General features: G+C 42.3%; 1 protein-coding gene across 1 annotated transcript in view; it reads right to left on the minus strand.

Annotated features, from left to right (window-relative positions):
- The window catches only part of NELFCD (negative elongation factor complex member C/D), a 591,264-nt gene that overhangs the window by 289,219 nt on the left and 281,706 nt on the right, over positions 1-20,339 (minus strand). Inside the window, exons 5-6 of the mRNA XM_069651053.1 lie at positions 2,609-2,716; positions 1,937-2,089 (exon numbers count right to left, since the gene is read on the minus strand). Coding sequence (XP_069507154.1) covers positions 1,937-2,089; positions 2,609-2,716 — 261 coding nt within the window. The remainder of the gene's footprint in view (positions 1-1,936; positions 2,090-2,608; positions 2,717-20,339) is intronic.

Genomic DNA, 20,339 nt, shown 5'->3' on the forward strand with positions numbered 1-20,339 from the left:
AACAAGTGGAGATATATTTGGGAATTTTACTAGCATTTAGAAGATCACTGGGCTACATTGTTACTCATACCGTACAGGGTTCGAAATTGGGAGGAGCTGGGAGCTATTTAGCTCCTGCTTGCAGCCTACAAGAGCCTGGTTAGCTTGACGGCAACAGCTAACAGGAGCTACCACTTTTGGCTCCCCAAGCCAACTAATGCCAAAGAAGCATTCCGTTTAGACAGTTACTCTGTGTTTGGGACAGTCTATAAATAAGCATTAGAACACATCTGTTCAACATTCAAAGCATCCAGGGGTCATAAATAATGGACAAAATGTTAGGTTTGCATGTTATGTAGAAGTCAGATATGTGGAATGCTGTGTACCAGAGTCCTGTTCCCCAGTGATGGCTCCTGCTCACTGGTTAATTCCTGCTTTTAGCTCCTGCTTATCCAATCCTAATTTCAATCCCTGGCCAATATAATTTTGAAAACGAACACTGATTAACAAATCAGTTTCACACATTTCTCACTGCTTCCTCCCCATTGTGTACATGCTTTCTAACCTATAGGCTTTCCTCTTTCATGACTATATGTGCCATTTCTCCATGAACTTAATATGTTGTTTACACCACTAATCAAACAGTTTTGCTTTGGCAGAACAAGATATGACAAAAGCAAACATACCACTAACTGATCAATATGTTCAATTGCTGTGCTCATCGCAAATAAAATTACACAAATACAATTCAGAATTGATCCCTGTAATTGCTCTCACCCAACAAGTAGCATGTGGCAAAGCTGAAAAACGAACAGTACATAACAAATTTTAACTCAAAGGTGTAAAATGTACTGTACAAATTCAATACAGTGGGACAGATCAAAATCTGGGACCCAGTTGATTTAGGATCCATCCAATGAATGAGGCAATCACTCAATGGATGAGTTGCACACAAAGTTCAAATCCTGGTCACCAACCTATCTGGGCAGTACCCTGTAAGGGCTCAACCCACATCCACCACTGTTACAGAAAGCGAATGGTGCCTGGATGCCCATCTGTTTGAAAAGGCTGCCTGTGTGTCACACGCGTCAGGTCATGCTCATGAAGGAGTGGGTGGTTTAACCCCCATTGAATGATGAGGAGCCTCCTCCTAGTAGTGTTAATATAAATTGTGTGTCTGGAGTTTATCAGAGATTAACCTGGCCAAAAAGAGTGCTGACGCATGTTGGTGAGGGGATCGATTTGGTGATTTCAAAAAATTATATGTACAAATAGCTCTCTCAAGTATTGTATTTAAACATTACAAAGAAATTGGACCATCCATTAGGATGGACAAAATGGAGCCATTTGAATCAGGACCGGCTTTAAAATTGTGATCATCTAGCACCACTCCACAAAACAGTTAACTGATTCCGAATTCACTTGGCAATACAAACCAGGGTTATGGGACTGCTTTGGAAAGTATTTAATGGCCCCGCCCCATGCTACCTTCTGAAAAACAGTTTGTTGCCAGAGTCCGAACGCAGACTCTTCGATTAAGCCTGCAATTTTACCCAATGTCAAGTTGGTTGGACATCTTTACAAACGGAAGGCACAAAACAGGATACCTAAATAGTCGAGAGCTCTAATCTTTTGGCACTTGAAAACATTGCTGCTTCATGACTCCCATTTCACCTCAGTTGGACGTGCAACTTTACGTGGCACCGCATCCTGTATTTGGCTTGTTATTTAGGTTAGTATTAGATGTATAATGTATCTTTTCTGTTGATTTCCTATGCTTCTGTATTTTTAGCATCTTGAAGCCACTTTATTAGTGCTGTTCGTGCTTTAGAAAAAGAAAACAAATTGAAGCTAATATATTTATAGACAAAGTAGAAGATAGCTGCCGCTTACAGTGCAGTCAGCTGCTGTAGTTGACAGAATAAAGATATAAAACCATTAAAGAAAATACACTTACTGCAAATTCAGGAAGGTTTTTCTCTATGTTTTCCTCCCCACCATCCACAATTGTAGCCAGCGAAGTTCGCAGCACCCTTGAGAAGACTTCCAACTGCTGGCAGGCAGTGGACACACTGGTGATTTCTCCTTGATAGCCAGCGTCTGAGATCAACTGTAACAGAAGAGCAAGATGTCTCAATTCCAGGTGTTAAATAAATCGCTCTTAAAACGGGGGATCCTTCCTTTGGAGTATACTTTGATTTGGTTGTACAAACATGTGCGAGAAGTCTGGCACCCAAGGCTTCTATTCTAATAAGCAAAGGAAAATGTCACTAATCTCTTGTCCACTGCAGGCCGAGAAGACCTGCCCTTAATTTTGGCTATACCATCAATGCATCGACAGCCAAGACTGGGATACCTCCTGAATTGTAACCATGAGTTAGATACCTTGCTAAATAACGGTCATTGTATTCAACCAACCTGGTTGGTCTGTAACAGATTACTGTTCTGGCCCCTTGATCTAAACAATAGCAAGTAGTGGACCATCCTCAATGGTAAACTAGAAGACATCCGATCAGAGAGCCACACTGGTATAAGAGAGGAAGCAAAGAAAGTACTGTCTATACCATTTATCACCGTTTACCAGTATGCCCCACAGCCCATTGCGTTAGTCTCCCATCAGTTGCATTACTTTGACTGTAAAGTTGAGCATCAGGCAGTCTGGATGGGCTTCGGCAAGCTTATAAAAGAGATCCCTCCAAGTAGTATGTGCGATCATCTGCTCTAGCCAAGCTGGCGTCTGAAAAGGAAAAGGACGTAAAAAATAAACACTGTAAACGCAAGTTGATAAAGGCCACAAACCAATGCGATTCCACAACCAGCAATGACACAAATGAGACTTAAAGACACATTCAAAAGCATAATATACAAAAGGACCAAATTGTGATAATTACTGCATAGATTAAAAAGAAATTGTTGGATCCATGAACGTGCATCAACCTTAGTCTGAACTTTGAAACAATTAGTTTACACACAGGAAAAATTGTTCAGGAGTGAAATCTGCAAAATGAGAAATTCAGCGACATCCGAACCACACTACATAAAAGGATACAGCTAGCAAGTTTATCAGTGTATCAGGCAACAAAGTGGGGCATACCCCCAAAACATTGCATAATGTGCAAACGTCTGAAAAGCAATTTGACGTCAACAAACTTTGTTAATCAACCTTACCCCTGCAACCGCTAATGAAATCCACCAGCAAGGGCTCATGCCAAGCTCCAGAACTCCATCTTGCTGACAATCTGGACTGATCAAAGTCTCCTCCAGTGTAGGAAAGAACTAAAGGCATGGCTCTTCCAACAACACTGGAGTAACCTAGATAACCTCCGGCTACATTGTGCACATCCCCATTCATATATATTACTGTGATAATGAATGTTTATTTGATGACCTTGAGGACTCGATACATTCCTGCTACCAATGAATTGCCCCATGATCTGTACAGCGCTCCGTGACTCCTGAGCGATGTTTACGCATTATTTTAGCTAGAGCCCTGATTTTTTGTAGGCTCGACTATTGCAATGCCCTATACATCGGTGCCAACAAATCTATCATCCATAGAACTCAAATCCTACAAAACAATTCCTTAAGAGCATTTTGTACTTGAAATCACGTTTTCTCTCTAAAGGAAAGTAGTCTTTGTCGCAATGAAAAACACTGGCAAGTAGGAAACAATTTGGTGCAAAGAAAGCATAAACGTAACTCTGCTTAAACATTGACCGTTCCAATTTCTCCAAGTGTGCCCTTCACTGCTGACTTTGTACCTTTGGAGTTTTATCAAGTACTCAAAATCACCAACCCCCATTTTTAAATCCTTGAACATTTCCAGGGAGTCATCACCTCTAAACCTATTCCTATATATAGCTGCTCACCTGTGACATGCCGTGTTTAATTTCTGCAAAACTAACCCTACATAAAGAGTAAAGTTAGATTATATATAAAATATTGTTTTCACCACCCTGCTCACCTTTTGGGAGCTTTGACTGCTCTGCCAGGTTTACCCCTGGGAGAGTCAGGCATATAAGGGAAGCACTGTAACCTAGGTGTGGATCGATCGTTCTGAATCCTGAATATAGTGTGTAGGAAACTTTAAACTATTGTCCTGGTAATTTCTATAAACGTGCTGCAGAGGCGGGGAATTAAAAGACCTGTAAAATGTACATGTCTGGAATTCACTTTAATTGCCGATTAAGCCATTAAAGATTTTCCAGCAGTGACAGACGTTTCACCTTTTTTTTTAAAGCAAGAATAAATACAATCATTGTTGTCAATCTTTGTACTCTGGCAATTGTCATAAAAAAAAAATAGAGCAGGGCAATTCACATGGCAGAAAGCAAAGTAAAACATGTTAAACACTGCCACCTAAATTATGGTACGTCCTTCTCTCTTATTTCTCTTCCTTGCAAAACACATTGGGAAGTGCCAGCGCAAATGTGTCCCTTGTAAAAGAAAAATATAACCCAAGTTTAAACAGGATTGTCTGGCCTATGGCAAATCATGAAGTCCAATAAGAATTATTAAATACATGAAGAATGAGTGGTTGTGTACACAGTCACCACCATAATATACTGTCCCTTGACAGTATATTATGGTGGTGAACGGGGGTCCTTGAACGGGGGTGGACACTGAATCCTTGCACCATTTAATGCGCAATTCATTTTTGTCAATTTTGTGGACAGCAATGACATGTAACCAGTATTAAATCATTCATGTACAACGCCAAAACCAACAATGTTACAGAAACAATTGTGCATACTTACCCTTATTATATGAATTGTGTGCAGCTAGAGGGCAGTTCGCACCAAATGCTTGCACTTGTAAGGTCTGTTGATTTTACAAACTATTAAAAATGTGCACATATTGGCTTAAAGGGATTTCAAAGCAATGTACCAACAATCTAGGTTTTGTTCTGATGTTTTGAGGGTATAGGCAAAAGTGCGATATACCCATGTCAACAGCTGAAATTGCTGTCTTGTGGCGAGGTTCATAATCAACTTGCAGGTCTTGCCAATTCTAAATCTAAATAGAGCTGAAGGGCAGCGCGTTCCTTCATTTACATACTCTACCCAAGAGGAATGCACTCGCCCGAGGGTGACCAGTGAAAATATTTACCAGTGCTTTCTGTAAAATGGCTCATGTTACCATAAGCAAACGTCATACTTGGTGAAATGCTGACACCCAAAGGCTTGCCACTGTGACAAGTCCAGGGAATTCAATCCCCTCTGGGACTAGGAAGATGGGTCTGTTAAGCTTAACACCCTCTAGGGGACAGGGAAAGTAGGATCCCAATGGGGTGACAACACCCCCCCTAGAGGGCAGGCAATCCATGAAGAGAGATACTTTATCCTCCCTTGTCTCAAGAATCAAATATGTTTGTTGGTTATATGGAAATTGACGTGTATAATGATTTTGCCACTTCATATACAAGCAGGTTTCCGCTCCTGTCAATCCCAAGAAACTGCTCTCATGAATGTGTTCCAACTTCATCGCCTCTGCTAAGCACCCCACTTATCCTCTATCCTAATTCTGCTTCACCGGTCTGCTGCCTTTGACACAGTCGATCACTCTCCTTAATACACTTTCTTCTTGGTATTCACAATCAAGCTTTTGCATGGATTGAATCCTACCTTGCTCTCGCCAATTCTCTGTCTCCTGGAGCAACAACCTCTCAACTAACTCGTCTATTGGTGTTCCACAAGGTTCTGTACACTCTACACCTCTGCACTTAGGACACAAATCTCCTGTTTTGGGTTCTCGTACAAACTCTTTGCAGACGATACCCAAATCTTATCTTTTCCTGAAATCTCCTCTGATCCCTATGAAAATGCCCTACAATATGCAAAGATTATATTTTCAGTTAAATCACTAGACATTTGACACAGCCTACTAATGGCCCAGGGTGTCCGTTTACAAGCTGGATTGTTATGGTATGGGAGTTGTCTGTTTTTCTGGCAGTAAATAGTTCGCAGGATGAGAGTTTATGGGAGGTGGTTAGTCTAAGGTTTAGGTTGGATTTTGCTATGTTGGCGATTCCACCGCCTCTGGCATCTACTCTGTCTTCTCTTACAATTCTGTAGTTATATGGGACAGCAAGTAGAATTGATGGTCCTGCTGCAGCATGCAGCCGGGTTTCTGTGATGGCCAGGAAGTCTAGATTATCGGCAGTAATTAGATCAGCAATGTCTGTCGATCTGGCATTAATTAAGCTGCCCTTAATGGACTGTGTGCTGATTTGCATTGGGATGATTTTATTAGGGTTGGTTGTATTTTTAGCTGAAACTTTCCTGGGTACGATGGTACCTTTTGTGGGGAGGATTGGTGACAAGTTAGTGCTGGGTATGTCTGGAGAAGTTAGGAATCTGGTTCCTAGTCTTGTATTTCTGTCTTGAATTGGGCGGGGTGGCTTGAGGCTTCAGTGTTGGTATAGGTTCCTTAGTCATGAAATAATGATTGGATTCCGACGCCAAGTATGAGGTTTGTGGTTGGCGTCAGGCATGGATTGGTCTTAATTGATTTGGGATCTATTTGCATGCCTGAAGGGCAATATTGAAGGGTGAAAGTCATTACTCAAAGGATCCAATTTTTGATAGCAGAGTTTAGGGTTTAGTTTCGGTAGGAAGTGTGTGGGCTTGATGGCTGTATCCAGATCACTGAGATTTAAAGCAGGTAGAAATGGCGTTGCCTTAATTTCCTTATGGTCGCAGTGCTTGGTTGGACAAGGGTGGTACGCAGGTTGAGCACTCTGTGTGATGGCGAGGAGCTGGTTTGGCACAGTAAATACGCTTACCAATAATAAGAGACCCAGCGTGCATGATGTTTAAGGAAGGCAAGGTTCAGGGAAGAGCGTTGGGGTTGGGACACAGGCCTGGCAACAGGGTACATAGCCTATTTCAGAATACACAGGGTACACAGGCTATTGCAGGGTACACATGCTATTGAAGGGTACACAGGCTATTTCAGGGCACGCAGGGTACACAGGCTATTTCAGAGTAGAGGCAACAGGCCTAGCAACAGGGTACACAGCAATAGTATTTCATAATAAGTATTTCAGCAATAGAACATGTGTAATTCTTAGGATAGGTCAGTACAAGGCATTGTAAAGTATACTGGCATATAATAAGGCATTAGTAAATGGATCACTGAGGCTGTTGACAAATTGCAGTGTTAACAATGCAAAGCAATCCTGCTCGCAGGCGTCATGGTGGGCAGGTTGTAAGGTGGAGTACGAATCTCTAAGTGTGATTTTAGCGGGAATACTGATATGATATGATATGGTATTTGTAACGCGCCTATACACAGGTGTTTCAAGGCGCGACGAGGCAGGGAGGGGAGGAACAAGGGGAGACAGACAACGATCCTACTAGGCCAGGTGTCATTCAGATCGCGATGGTGGCATTAGGCTGTTCTATAATGCTATCAAGCATAACTTAAGGCGGTGACTAGTGTTGAGGAAGTGGGCATATGTAGCGTGAAGTAGTGTGGGCTAATACAGCACCGGGTGTGTGCCAAGCAGAGTATGACTGTGTGATAGTTAGTACCGAGGTATGGGAGGCATCTAAGCAGGTTGCAAGGTGGCAGACTCTTTATTTTACCCGGAGAAGAGAGATTGATGGCACATGAATGTGGTGGGGCGTTGCGGATAGCTTGCTTACCCTTTGGGTTTGTGTTCGCGAGCAGTAGATAGTTAATCTGGATCAGTCTCGTGTTAGCACTCGTCCTATGGGGTGTCTGGACTATGATCGGTGTATTTAGTTTTTTGCTTGGGTGGCGTGGGTCGGCCCAAGGCCTCGTTAGGCCTGGACAGGCTTTCTGTGAAGTGCCGGCTCTCGCCTTCCGGCGGCGACGTAGCGAGGAAGAAGGGAGGTTCAGCCAATCCGCAGCTCCCATGTTGCCTAGCAATGTGTAAACCAGCGAATAGCTGCCCTTTTAGGGGGGATCCTTGTGTGCTGCAGGGCTCGTTCGGAGGGAGGGGATCTCAGCTGGGTGGATGCGGTGCACAATGTTTTTGCTTAGCATCTGCAATACGCTCTAGGTGCTGTAGAAGCTGCGCTTACCCAGGCTAAATGGGGAGATTGGCTCGGCTGCTTATTTTGAATGTCGTGCTTCTCCTAAAGCCGATGCTGGTGCAGCAGGACAGGCTCCTGCGCTCCGGGGCTGCTGCTGCATGATGGAAAAAACTCTTGCGTACACCAAGTATTGAAGGTTCAAATGATTGATTTTCATTTGCAAATATTAATTGTGATGACATTGAACAATGTGTTTTTAACATTGGCTTAGGAGGATTACTACAGTCAAGACAGAGCTTTTTGCACCAATAAATGCATGACTTGCATTGTTCGACTGTTGTACATATGGCCATAAAGGACTGTCCCTGCAGGATAGAATTTATAATGCTGAGTTATGTTTCCTTTGAGGTTATTAATATATTCGATTGATGATTTTCTAGATTTATGTTGAATTGAAGACCCCTGATGAAGAGTTATTGTCTCGAAACGTGTTGGGTCACCATATTGCTGATGGAATAAAAGTTCTTGAAGTGAAAAATACTGTATAATACCCCGTTGATTGGCTTATAGACACTGATTATATTTGATATCTGACATTTGTATTAATTACACTAATGAAATATGAAAGACATTCATGACTTTATAAACTCAATAGAGCAAAACTTTATTTTTATTTATTTGTACCGCGCTGGCAGACGCACCCAGACGCATAACAGTGCACCACGTGAACAAACAGGCAACACAAATTGACTGCGCAGAACAGACGGTGAAGAAGATAAGTTCAGAGACAAGAGTACAGAGTCAGAAATATTTGAAGATATTATTCAAAAAGATGCATTTTCAATCTGCTCTTAAAAAGTTGCAGATTAGTACATGACCTCATGTCTAGTGGAAGCATGTTCCACAACCGTGGAGCTGCATGTGGAAAAGATCTACACTCCACGTAGGTGAAGTGTGCTCTCAGCGTTTCCAAGAAGCTGCTAGAATTCGACCTTCGTACTCCACGCGCCGCTAGGAGCGACATGCGACTGGCCAGATACCATTTCAGACATGGTCAGGTACCATTTCTACTCGAAATATTGGATAAAGCTGCTTATATCCAAAAACACCTTGAACTGCACAAACGCCTAGCTAACAGACAATCTGGTTTCCGGCCCTTACACGGAACAGACCACCTTAATCGACCTAAAGTCACAAACAGACGAGCAGAGACACAAAGGGAGGACAGTACTCTTGCTCCTACTTGATCTCTCTGCCGCATTTGATCTGGTCAATCACAAGGTCCTATGTCGACACCTTGACTCGGCGGCCCATTTCTCCTCTGGAGCCATCAAATGGATTAAGTCCTTCCTGAGAGAGAACTACGAGAGTCTTCTCACATTCGGCAGCCGCTGACCCAACACCCATCCTATGCGGTGTTCCTCAAGGTTCCTGCGTCTCGCCAACCCTTTACAATATCTTCACTAAGCCACTGTTTGACTATCTAAACCATCTGGGCATCACCTATACTAATTACGCAGATGGTACTCAGATTCTCCTCCCGCTTTCTGGGGATTACATTACAGACACTGGATTAGTGAACAAAGTTTACCTTATCATCCAAGCATGGATGGCTACTCATGGCCTGTGCTTGAACGATAAGACTGAGCTAATAATTCTGGGCTCACAGGCCAATATCAAAAAACTAGGCCAAGAATTTTCCTCTTTTAATATTGATGGGAACACCATTAAAGTCTCGAAGGATGTAAAAAACCCTTGGATTCTACTTGGATTCCACATTATCCTTTGATAAACAAATTAAATCCCCTTACCTCCTCTACTGCTTACACTTGCAAGCTACTCGGAGCTTGCAAGTCGTTCCTCTCCGACAACAGCCGTTTGATCCTGGCCAGAGCCCTAATACTGTCAATCTCTGCTTCCAAAAGGTCAGGGTTTTCCCAACTCCCTTGGAAGCAGATCCATAACCCAGGTTCCGAGTGCCAACCAGTCCCAATTGGGACCTTTTGGACCCAGTCCTGGCGCCAGTGGCACCAGGCTCATAAATATGCCCAGTCCCAGCGCTGGAAGCGCCGGGCTCATAATGCTTGGGTGGACTTACCTGCAGCAGACCATGCTGCTTACTTGCCTGCCAGTTGAGCCTCTGATCCTCTTCTGTTTGGAACTACTTTTCCTGTTGAGTGGGGCAGGAGCCACTCCCTAGATTCAGAACACTGGAACTCTTCTGGAAAGCAGGAACTCTTTTCTTACCTAGGCGTGGCTGTGGAAGGAGACACCTAAGCACTACAGGAGGCTATTTAAACCACACCCGATGGATGAATCTTGCTTTGCGTTATTCTGCATCCTCTGCAGCAGAACGCTCATCGTGTCTTCTGCATCTGATCCTGGGCCTAAGGGAAAAGGCTTACCATTCTGAATCCAGTCTTCAGCAACACCTATAAAGACAAGAAAGAACAGGTTAGCATTACGGTCTTCAGTGACAGCTCTTCACTTACCTGGTCCATCGGCTGTCACCAACGCCTTGCGCTGCATTCCGGCATCTGAAAGACAAAGGCTTACCTACTCTTCGTGCGCTCCGGAGGTCTTCACACTGCATTCCGGCATCTGAAAGACAAAAGCTTACCAACTCTTCGCACGCTCCGGAGGCCTTCGGCGCTGCATCCCGCATCTGAAAGACAAAACAAGGTGTGTTTAAAGACATTGGGGAACTTTAATACTCACGTGCCATTACTCCTTTCCACATCTAACCCAGTGGGTATTCCGGCACCCTGCAGCCGCTCCGAACTTGTACCTGCAAAATAAAAAGACAGTTAGAGCGCATCGGGAAGCAGGCAACAAGCGCTTACTTACGTGCTTCCAGACGCTTCTATTCATCACACGGGCTCCATCTTCAACTCACTTCAGCCCGTCATCCGCCATCGCCGGAACCCTGCAAAACAAGAAACATCATTACTAAAGACTTTAAAGACATTAGAATTACTCGAAACTTACCGTTCGTGCAGTAAACGACGGACAGCAGTCCTCTGAAGTCAAGAGGCCTGCTCCCCTTATCCAGTGAAGAAACTGGTTGCGGCACCCTGCCCCGAGGCAGATGGAGAGCACGGCGTTCACTTACCTAAGGTGAGAGCGTTAACCTTTGGGGTTCTACAGGAGAAGAGAAAGGGAAGAAGAGAGAGACATTCAATAACCCAGTTCCTTAATCCCATATTTTCTATCTGCAGACATCTTACCCTTCAAGTCAGACATACAGTGCACAGAGGTCCAGCCCAAAGAGCCAGCCGTGTGTTACACATCACCTTTGCAGATACGGTATACGCCCAGTCAAGACCGGCGCCTCTACGGGAATCAGGTGAGCGTTACAAATACTCTCTAGAATGGACTACTGTAATGCCCTATACAGCGGTGCTAATAAATCTACCATCCAAAAGCTCCAAATACTACAGAACAATGCCCTAAGAGTAGCCCTAGGCATAAATTTAAAAAAACCACATCTCCTCTGTGAGACGCCAGCATAAATGGTTATTTACATCCAATAAAATACAACTAAAAACCCTCTCCTTGACCTACACAGCCCTCAATAACGCAGCCCCCAGTTACCTTATAGATAAACTCCAGAGAAGAACCTCGCTCAGACCTACCAGAACTGGGAATGCTAATTGTCTGACCATACCTAAATACAAGCTCACTACTGTCGGTGGCAACAGTTTTACTGTAAAGGCTGCTAAAGTCTGGAACTCACTGCCCCAAGATCTGAGAGCTGACCAACCCTACCTACATTTCAGAAATAATGTAATAAAATACATCATCGCCTCTGACCCCTAGTTCCATGTACCTGTTGTATACCTGCCCATCTCTCTAGAGACCTCTCACCGTGCATTAATATCGTAGTATGGCACCCCTTTTCGAAGACAATGTGTTATCTAGTCTTCCTGTGCGCTATCCAGTCTACCTGCGAGCCCAAGTGATACACAAAAGGCCTTACTTTGTAATATATATTTTTGTACAGTGCTTATTGTCTATATCTGTAATTATATAGGCATTTTTATTCGCTGACATTTTTGTACTTTGTGTATATCTTGTAGGTATGTAAATATTGCATCTTGTGCTCATGTCGCAACTTTGTAAGCTTTGCATCTCCATCCTGCTGCGCCCTTTTACTTACAAGTCTGGTGCGCATACCAAATGACTAAACAAACAAACTTAGTAGCTAGCCCCGTGAGGCAATTAGACGTAATGCACAACACACAGTAAATGATCCGGCTACGAATAGGGAGCCGGTGTAAAGCTCTTCTGGCTAGTATAACATGGTATCACCTTTGAAGCACTGCCACAATGCACACAGCCTTGTTTTGGATTACTTGCAGCCGGGTAAGATCCTGCTTGGAAATACCCAAAAGCAGACTTGAACAGTAATCAATTTTTGCACCTTTAATGCTGCGTGCCACTGTTGCACAATATTCTGAAGACATGAAAGGCTGTAACTGTGGCAGAAGTTTGAGATGAAAACATGTGCTGGACAAAAGGGCATTTGATCTGATTTTTCATGTCCAATTCCCGATCCAGGGTCACACCAAGTGTCTTGACCTTATTCTGGGTATGAGTCACATAATCTGTAATTTTAAATGATGTATAATTAGCAGGATGTTTTATTAAATGATGTATAATCAGCAGGAAGTTTTTTTTAAGTGCGATGCTGTACCCAAGATCAAAAGTTCAGTCTTTGAACTGTTTAAGGCTAATTTGTTTACTTGCATCCACGACTAAAAAATTTGATAGATGGACTCAAGAGTAGTGTTGTCCGCGTAGTTTGCGTACACCACACCCAATCTGTCTAGTAGTTCAAATAACGGAATTATAAAAATATTAAAAAGAGGGTGGGTGCCACGCATGAGCCCTGTGGAACCCCAGAAGACTGAACTCCTCCAGCCGAATGTTAAACCTAGCCCTACGATCCGCGAGCAACGATTTAACCCATTCCATCGCAGGCTCGGAAAAATTCAGATATCCGTAATCTCTCTACCAGCACAGAGTGATCCACAAGATCAAACACGGCAGGGAGATCTAACCGCATAAGCATCGTGGTGTCGCCCTCAGCAATAGTTTGTATTTGTATTTTATTTATTTATAAAGCGCACCGGCCCAAGGGCAACTGAGCGCATATGTTAGTCTTAAATTCAAGTAAGGTGGCTTCAGTGCTGTGGGCTTTTCTAAAGCCTGATTGTTTAGCCCCCCTTTAGCCCCCAGAATATCACAAGTGGTCAAAAAAGGCTTCAACCTGTAGATGCGCCACCTTATCTAAAATCTTCAACAGATAAGGCACTCTGGTAATGGGCCGGGACTAGCCCGCTATACCAGGGTCAAGAGGTGGCTCCTTGATGAGTGGGGAAATCCATGCTTGCTTTAATTTTTTGTAACAACATTTTCCCTGAATGAAGCATTAATAAACTTGGTAATCACAGGTACCAAATGTGGAGCACAGGCCTTAATGGTAATTGCCGGGCAGATGTCAACCCTACAATTTGTGGGCTTCAGTTTTCCCAAGATCTCAGACAAATACTGCTCAGAGATAGGCTTAAAAGTAAACTCTGGAAAGATTTGAAAGCTATTTGTTCTGGAATGGTTATCCCCTCCAATGGGTTGTCAATATTTTTCTGCCCGATATGTTCTTGTATTTTTTCAAGTTTATCCAGGAAGGTTTCCTGGATATTATTGCATCAGGCAGCATCCTTCACCACCTGACTAGGTGGCGATACGGGAGTTTCCAGCTTCTTAAGGATCCGAAAGAGTTCCTAAGTGCTAGATGCTGCTCTAGAAATACAAATATCGTAATAGGTTCTTTTAGCACGAACAATGGCCAATTCATAGGCTTTGGCGGCCTGCACATAGATGAGTTTATCCTCATCAGTCTTGGTTTTATCCCAATGTTTTAATGACGTCCTCGCATTTTTCCTAGGGAGTCACATTTCTGGCATAAACCATTTTTTGTCAGGTGGTTTCGTAGTTCCGGACAATTTTTCTGGCACTAAACTTTCCACAGCTAATTCCAATGTTTCGCGATAAATGTTGGAGAGTTCTTCCGCTGAATTAAGACCAGTTAGGTCATTGGGCAGAGATGCCAAGAAAGGGGCCGTGACTGTCGGGGTAAGCTTGCGGAGGTTTCTAAAAAGTTGCCCTGCACCCTTCTTTAGGGATTATTTGGATAGGAGAGATGGTCAAGTTGCAATTCAGAAGATGGTGATCAAACCATGGGCATTGACAGTTATGCACATCCTCAATGCACATGTTTTGCAATAGGACCCAATCCAGGGCTCTACCTTTTTCATGCGTAGAGGAAGTAACATGTTGTTCAAACCCTAGGTCAGATGACAGTGATTTTAGTAACATATCTGGAGCATCCAATAGGTTAAAATAACCCAAGTTAAAGTCCCCCCACAATCATGGTTTTAGTATTGGATTTTAACATCAGTGCTATAAAGTCACTAAAGTTTGTGACAAAATCCTCAGAGCTATGGGGTGGCCTATAGACTATTTCAATATTGATAGTTGAGTTATGGTTAACTTGGTACTTAACCCAGAGTATTTTGCAATCAGGGATCTGTGGCGTATCCATTTTTCGAATATTGAGAGATTGATTATAGATTAAAGCAACACCCCCTCTTCTGGCATTCACGCAATCTTGTCTAAAGATATTAGAACCAGCGGGGACCGCCAAAGAAAGTGCGGGTCCGGCTACGCCATGAAGCCAGGACTTTGTGATCACACAAAGATATACTTGTTGATCCAGAATAAAATCTGCAACCTCTGCTGCATGCCTAACCAAGTATTTAACAGTATAAAGTTCACTTTACCCCTGACAATATACTTTGTGGATACATTACTTGTCAGGTCACGTTTATCAGATCTAGCGGACCCGGAAATGTCGGTGTAATGAGACAGCTTACCTCCAAGAGGCAAAGTCAGTGACCCTAGATCCATACTCGACATTTGGAACATATCAGCGATGGTATGCCCGGAACATCTAGTCACTCTATTGTCAAGAATCCATGACAATGCAGGGTGTGATGGTGTCAGACTTTGCACTCTGGCTCACCTGAATCTTGCTTTCAGTGGATCTTTGGCGATTCTTGTGCTTGGAACGTGCACTGTGTAGGCATGGGAGAGACTTTCCGGATGCCCCCCCCCTGCCTTACGGGTATTTACCAAGGCTAGGTGACGTCCGGATTGGAAAGCCAAAATCCACTGGAGAAAAATCCTTTCCCAAAAGGGAAGGAAAAAAACCTGTGCTAGTAGCACTGCATAATCCAGGAGAGTAACTGTCCAGTTGTCTGGTGTGAGGCAGACTGCATACTGAGGAGTCGAAAAAGAATGCAGAATGAAGGACAGTTCCAAGTAATCTAGGGATAACGCAAATGAAACGTTTCTGGAAGAAGTGCAACTTAAGCGGGTCCAAGGAAAATTAAAGGAATCCAAACCGAGGCAAGGTATGGAAAAGGGGACAGAGGAGAGGATCAGGAGAAAAGACCCCAAAACAGGGAATTCCAGGGCAAGGAGGAGCAAGACGACAAGGGGGGGGGGGGGGGGGCAGAGCGGACTAGAATGGATTAGAATAAATGCTAGGTACTAGGAAGGAAGCGCTGAGCAGGGTAGATAACCTCTGTTGAGACACAAAGAGCTGAAGACTGCGGCGACTTATGCTTGAACTCCAGAAACCGCGGTTGGCGTTCGAGTGCTGCCCGTACACTATCGAGTGCTTCTGCCAAGGCAGAGAAGGGCCATGTTGGTATGAAAAAATGGACCAACGCCAATCGTTGCGTCAGTCTCCATGACGACCACAGGGACCAGGAATGACGATTTGCGACAGGTGGTCGATGTACCCCTACTTTTCAGTCAACTGCGGGGTACATCAAGGCTGTGTTCTTGCACCACTGTTATGTTCGCTATACAAACTTCGACAATTATTTAGTGGCTTGCAGATCTGATGTTCCAGTCTTGATTGGAATGCCTTTGCCGGTCGTGACTTATGCCGATGATAGTCCGAATTGCCAGACCTCCGCGTTAATTACAGAAATTAATATCCGCTTACATGGAGTTCAAGAACATTCTGCACTTGTCAACCATTGCCTCCAAAACTGCAATTCTGGTGTGTCAGTCAAGTTCTAAGCACTTTTGCACTATTGCCATAGAGAACTGTCAGTAGTTTAGTCTGCAATAACTAGGACTACCTGGGTCTTACATTAACATCGCAACTTAGTAGTAGGAAACATATAGAACACCAGAGAATTCAAATGGCGCAGGCATTGGGGGATGGAAGAGGGTGGGTGCAGTGTTTTATCAGACTTTTAAATGCCCATCTGTAGACAGGATGCTGAGAATCTCTACAGCAAATGCCAAAGAATCTGCAAAGTACGGTTCGAGACTATGGACTGTAGCAGACAACTTCCATTCAAAAAGAAGAAAACAGATGTTTTAAAAAATCACTTCTTGGTCTGTCAAGCTAAGTTATTCATGCCGATCTTGGCATGAAACATCAATTTGTTGAGCTAAGAGTAAAACCAGTGAAACGGAGGTTTGGGGCTTGGACAAATGAGAAGGCTTCTCTCGCCTGGTTGTTTTGTTCCACCTCTTTGCCTCAGAAGCTAATTGTTTCTTGGTTCCCTGGCTCTTATACATCAATCATCATGTAGCCTTTGTTAATGCTAATACACGTTTCAACGTTCCTTCAGCAAATACCCCAGATTATGGTAGGGTAGCGATTCAGAACTTGGTGATTGTTCTAGAATTGGAGCGCAAACAAAAAGAATTGGTCTAATGCTCTAACCAAGCTCATTGCTTTAACCACGATTAGAATTCCAGATTATCTGCTATGGTCGAATTTTCAATTTCAACGCAATCGAATAACAAAGGGCTAGATTTAATTTGTTACTGCTAAGGGCAGTATCAGGAAAATGGTGAGCAGTCTCCTTTGTAATGCCCTTGAGGAAGATGGTCTCAATTTCCTTTTCTTTTGTCCCACTTACAACCATATCAAGGAAACCACTCAGAAAATATTGCGGGATTTGCATTGTAGACCAGCCGTATATTTTTACCTCTAGCTAAATGAGTTTAATACTTGCCAATTTATTTAAATTTGTAATCAATGTATTCATGGAATATTTACTGTTTCCTGTACTTTTAAGGATAATTATTATCTGCAAGAATTATTTGACTATCCCCGCTTAAAGTTACACATTACACCACTACTTTTTTAAAGGGCGGGGATCAAAATCCCTATATAATATATACCTGAAGGCTGATGCTATACAAAAAAGAAAACATTTCGGCTAGCTACATGGCCTGCAGTGGGTGACCTAAAGGGACTATAGAGGCACAAATGTAAGTAGCACATTTTTCCTTTATCTGCACAAAAAAGCATTGCATAAACCAGTGCATAGGCCAAGGCTTCACTTCAACAAATTGGAGAATTTGATAAATGCACTCTTCTGGTGGTAGCAAACTACAAATTAAATGTGCTTTAAACTTTATGAAATTTAGTATAATAAAACTAATTGGTCAGAACCTTTACAAAAAAAAAGATATTTCAATACGACAAAAGAAAAATATACATACAAAATAACATACAGAATACAATTGCAATAAGTTTTTTTCTTCCATAATTACATAGCATCTTTTTTTAGAATATATTTACACTAATCTTCTTAATCCTCAATTGTACCTTAAAATAGGATAAAATTATCCATCTTAAACTATAAGTCCACAGACATTCGATAGGAATCGTTTCATTGCTATTTTTAAAGAAGTCAATTTCCCATGCATCACGTTCCACCAAATTACCTCTGGAAAGTATCTTTCTGTTTGTGATACAAATTTTCCGAAGTGAGTTTCACGTGCCTCACTAATCAACTCCCATTCTAATAATAGGTGTCTTAGTGTTTCCTTTACAGTAGTGCTTTTACAAAAACAGCAGGGTACGTGCCCTTTTCCCAATTTATCTCTAATTTCTTGGATATGCCCAGTTGGCAATACATTGAAACGAAACCGCATTAGATTAAACCTGTAGTATAATTTAGTGTGTTTTGGAGTGCAGCGCCACTGCATGGGATTACATTATTGCTATAATGTGGCACATATAGCCAGGCAGATGTCGCCAGTGTAACATATGGATATGCAAATGAAGACAGACTACAGATTTTAAAAGCACACCATTTTTTTCTCTCACTTCAAATGCCTCATTCACAGGAGACCACATTGGTTATCTAATTGACTGACTTAATTAACAAATAATAACACTGATTCTAACTTATTAACATTATAATGTGTTCTCCATGTAGAAAAAAGGAGGCAGGCTGAGATTCATTTTTAAACGTGCATTTAGATTTATTTTTCTTTGCTCTCCGTTCACTGTCTTTGCAGGAAGCAAAATCTGCATACCAGGAAATTAGTTAGATACAGTTGCTTACTGTAAAAGTGAGCTATTGTTGAGGAAGGAGGATATGATATTGTGAATTTGATTGGTGACACGTAAGCCTAGGGGAGGTAGCAGAGGCTTTTCTGGGCGAGCTGGGACAGAATTGAGGGGAGAAGACATTTTGCGGAGCTGCAGTGAGGTGGCATTTGCTGGGCTGCTGTGAGGAGCCGGACTGCTCCCCTTCATAGACTGGCTATTTTGGTCTCACTTGGCACAGGCTGGGAACACTGTTTCTGTCGTGCTCTTCAAAGTGCAAGCTTACGAGGGCAGCCCTGGGTCACATCTCGGAGGCGGCAAGCCAGGAGATTTCACGTGCTGGGAAGCTACAAATAACTGGTAATTATCACGTAAAATTGAGGGAATGCAGTGTGGATGACGTCTTTCTTTTTCAGGCAGGAAAGATAGTGATAGGGAATCACGGTGTTTAACTGCCACATTATAATGTTGCAATCCAAATGCTGTCATATCGATGTAACTTTCATTTTTCTTGTTGCAAATGTAAAGTGAAATTCATTGCATTATTGCATTTGTTTCTCTTCTGTTTATTTCAGAAAGAACTGTTTTACCAGAATGGTAATGTATTATTTTGAAATGAAACTATTATAACACAGCCTGTGTAAGGGTGTTTTTGCTTCTGTTTTTTTTTGGTGCATCTAAATAATATCCAACAGGGAAGGGAATGATATTTAAATAATACCTATGCCAAATTTTCTATACAGATGAAGCAATGTCATTAGCAATTATAAATAGCTGTGTGCGTGATTCCACTCAGTATATGTGTGTGTGTGGCTTCTGAGTGGAATATAATACAATAGTTCCTGCTGAGCATACATGAATCAACAGAGAGGCCTCTGGAAACAATCTCACTAATGTAAATAAATTAGTAATAATACCACAGGGGTTTGTGAATGCTATTTGTGAAAATTGTGGTATTCGTAAATGCAGGTCCAAGGCCTCTAGTGATCACACAAACAGTCTAAGCAAAAAGTAGGGGGTTGGTATATTAGGGCCACAAATAGAACAGAACATTATGCTCATCAAAATACCACCAACAAAATGCATACCAACAAAATGTATCGGTGTACTGAAATAATGCATAGCCACTATACCACTATGAAGCCAAACCCAATCTAAATGCAAAGAGTAGCCATTGCTAAATTACCTTTATTTTTGGCGGTAAGAAGATACCGCTAGGCCCCAAGTCTACACAAAATACCCTACACACCTCCAATTTCTGTCGGGAAATTTGTTTAAGTATGGTTCCAAAGTACCCACCAACTACCAAACAGATACCAAGTGACAATACAAGTATGACATCTTTAATTTTTCATTAGTTTCGGCCCAATCAGCCAATCTTATTCGACTTTTTACTTGCATTGGCTTCCTAATTAGGAGTTCAAAATCTGTACCAATTGTAACAAGCAAACTTCTGGTAGATTCATATAAAGATAGTAAAACATTTCATTTAGTTTTACCCAATCTCAGTTGGAGGCCCAGAATCAAATATAAATTATTTCCCAATCCCAATAAGAGTTTTCTTAATAATGCCATTTTTTTTCCATTCAATTAAACTTTTGAGCGATTGAAGGCCCAATGCATACCCAATGGCTGACATAGGTATACATTTTGGAAGATAATAAAGTATACTTCTCCAAAACTTAGCTTCAATCTTTGCAATATTTAGTTATACGCATTTCGGGAAGAATTCAAGGCCATAACTGAGATTGGGAATAACTTTCCAAGTGTAGAAACGTAACAGAGGTAGCAAAGAAAATTTACAGTACCATCCTGTCAATTCTTTTAGTCTGTGCAGTCAATGTAAACAATCGGTCTTCCAAAACATTCCAGCATGCACATTTATTTATATTTACAAACACGGGATATCCCAAATACAG

The sequence above is a fragment of the Ambystoma mexicanum genome, chromosome 3p (assembly GCF_040938575.1).
Source record: "Ambystoma mexicanum isolate Mex_15411 chromosome 3p, UKY_AmexF1_1, whole genome shotgun sequence".
Taxonomy (NCBI): domain Eukaryota; kingdom Metazoa; phylum Chordata; class Amphibia; order Caudata; family Ambystomatidae; genus Ambystoma; species Ambystoma mexicanum.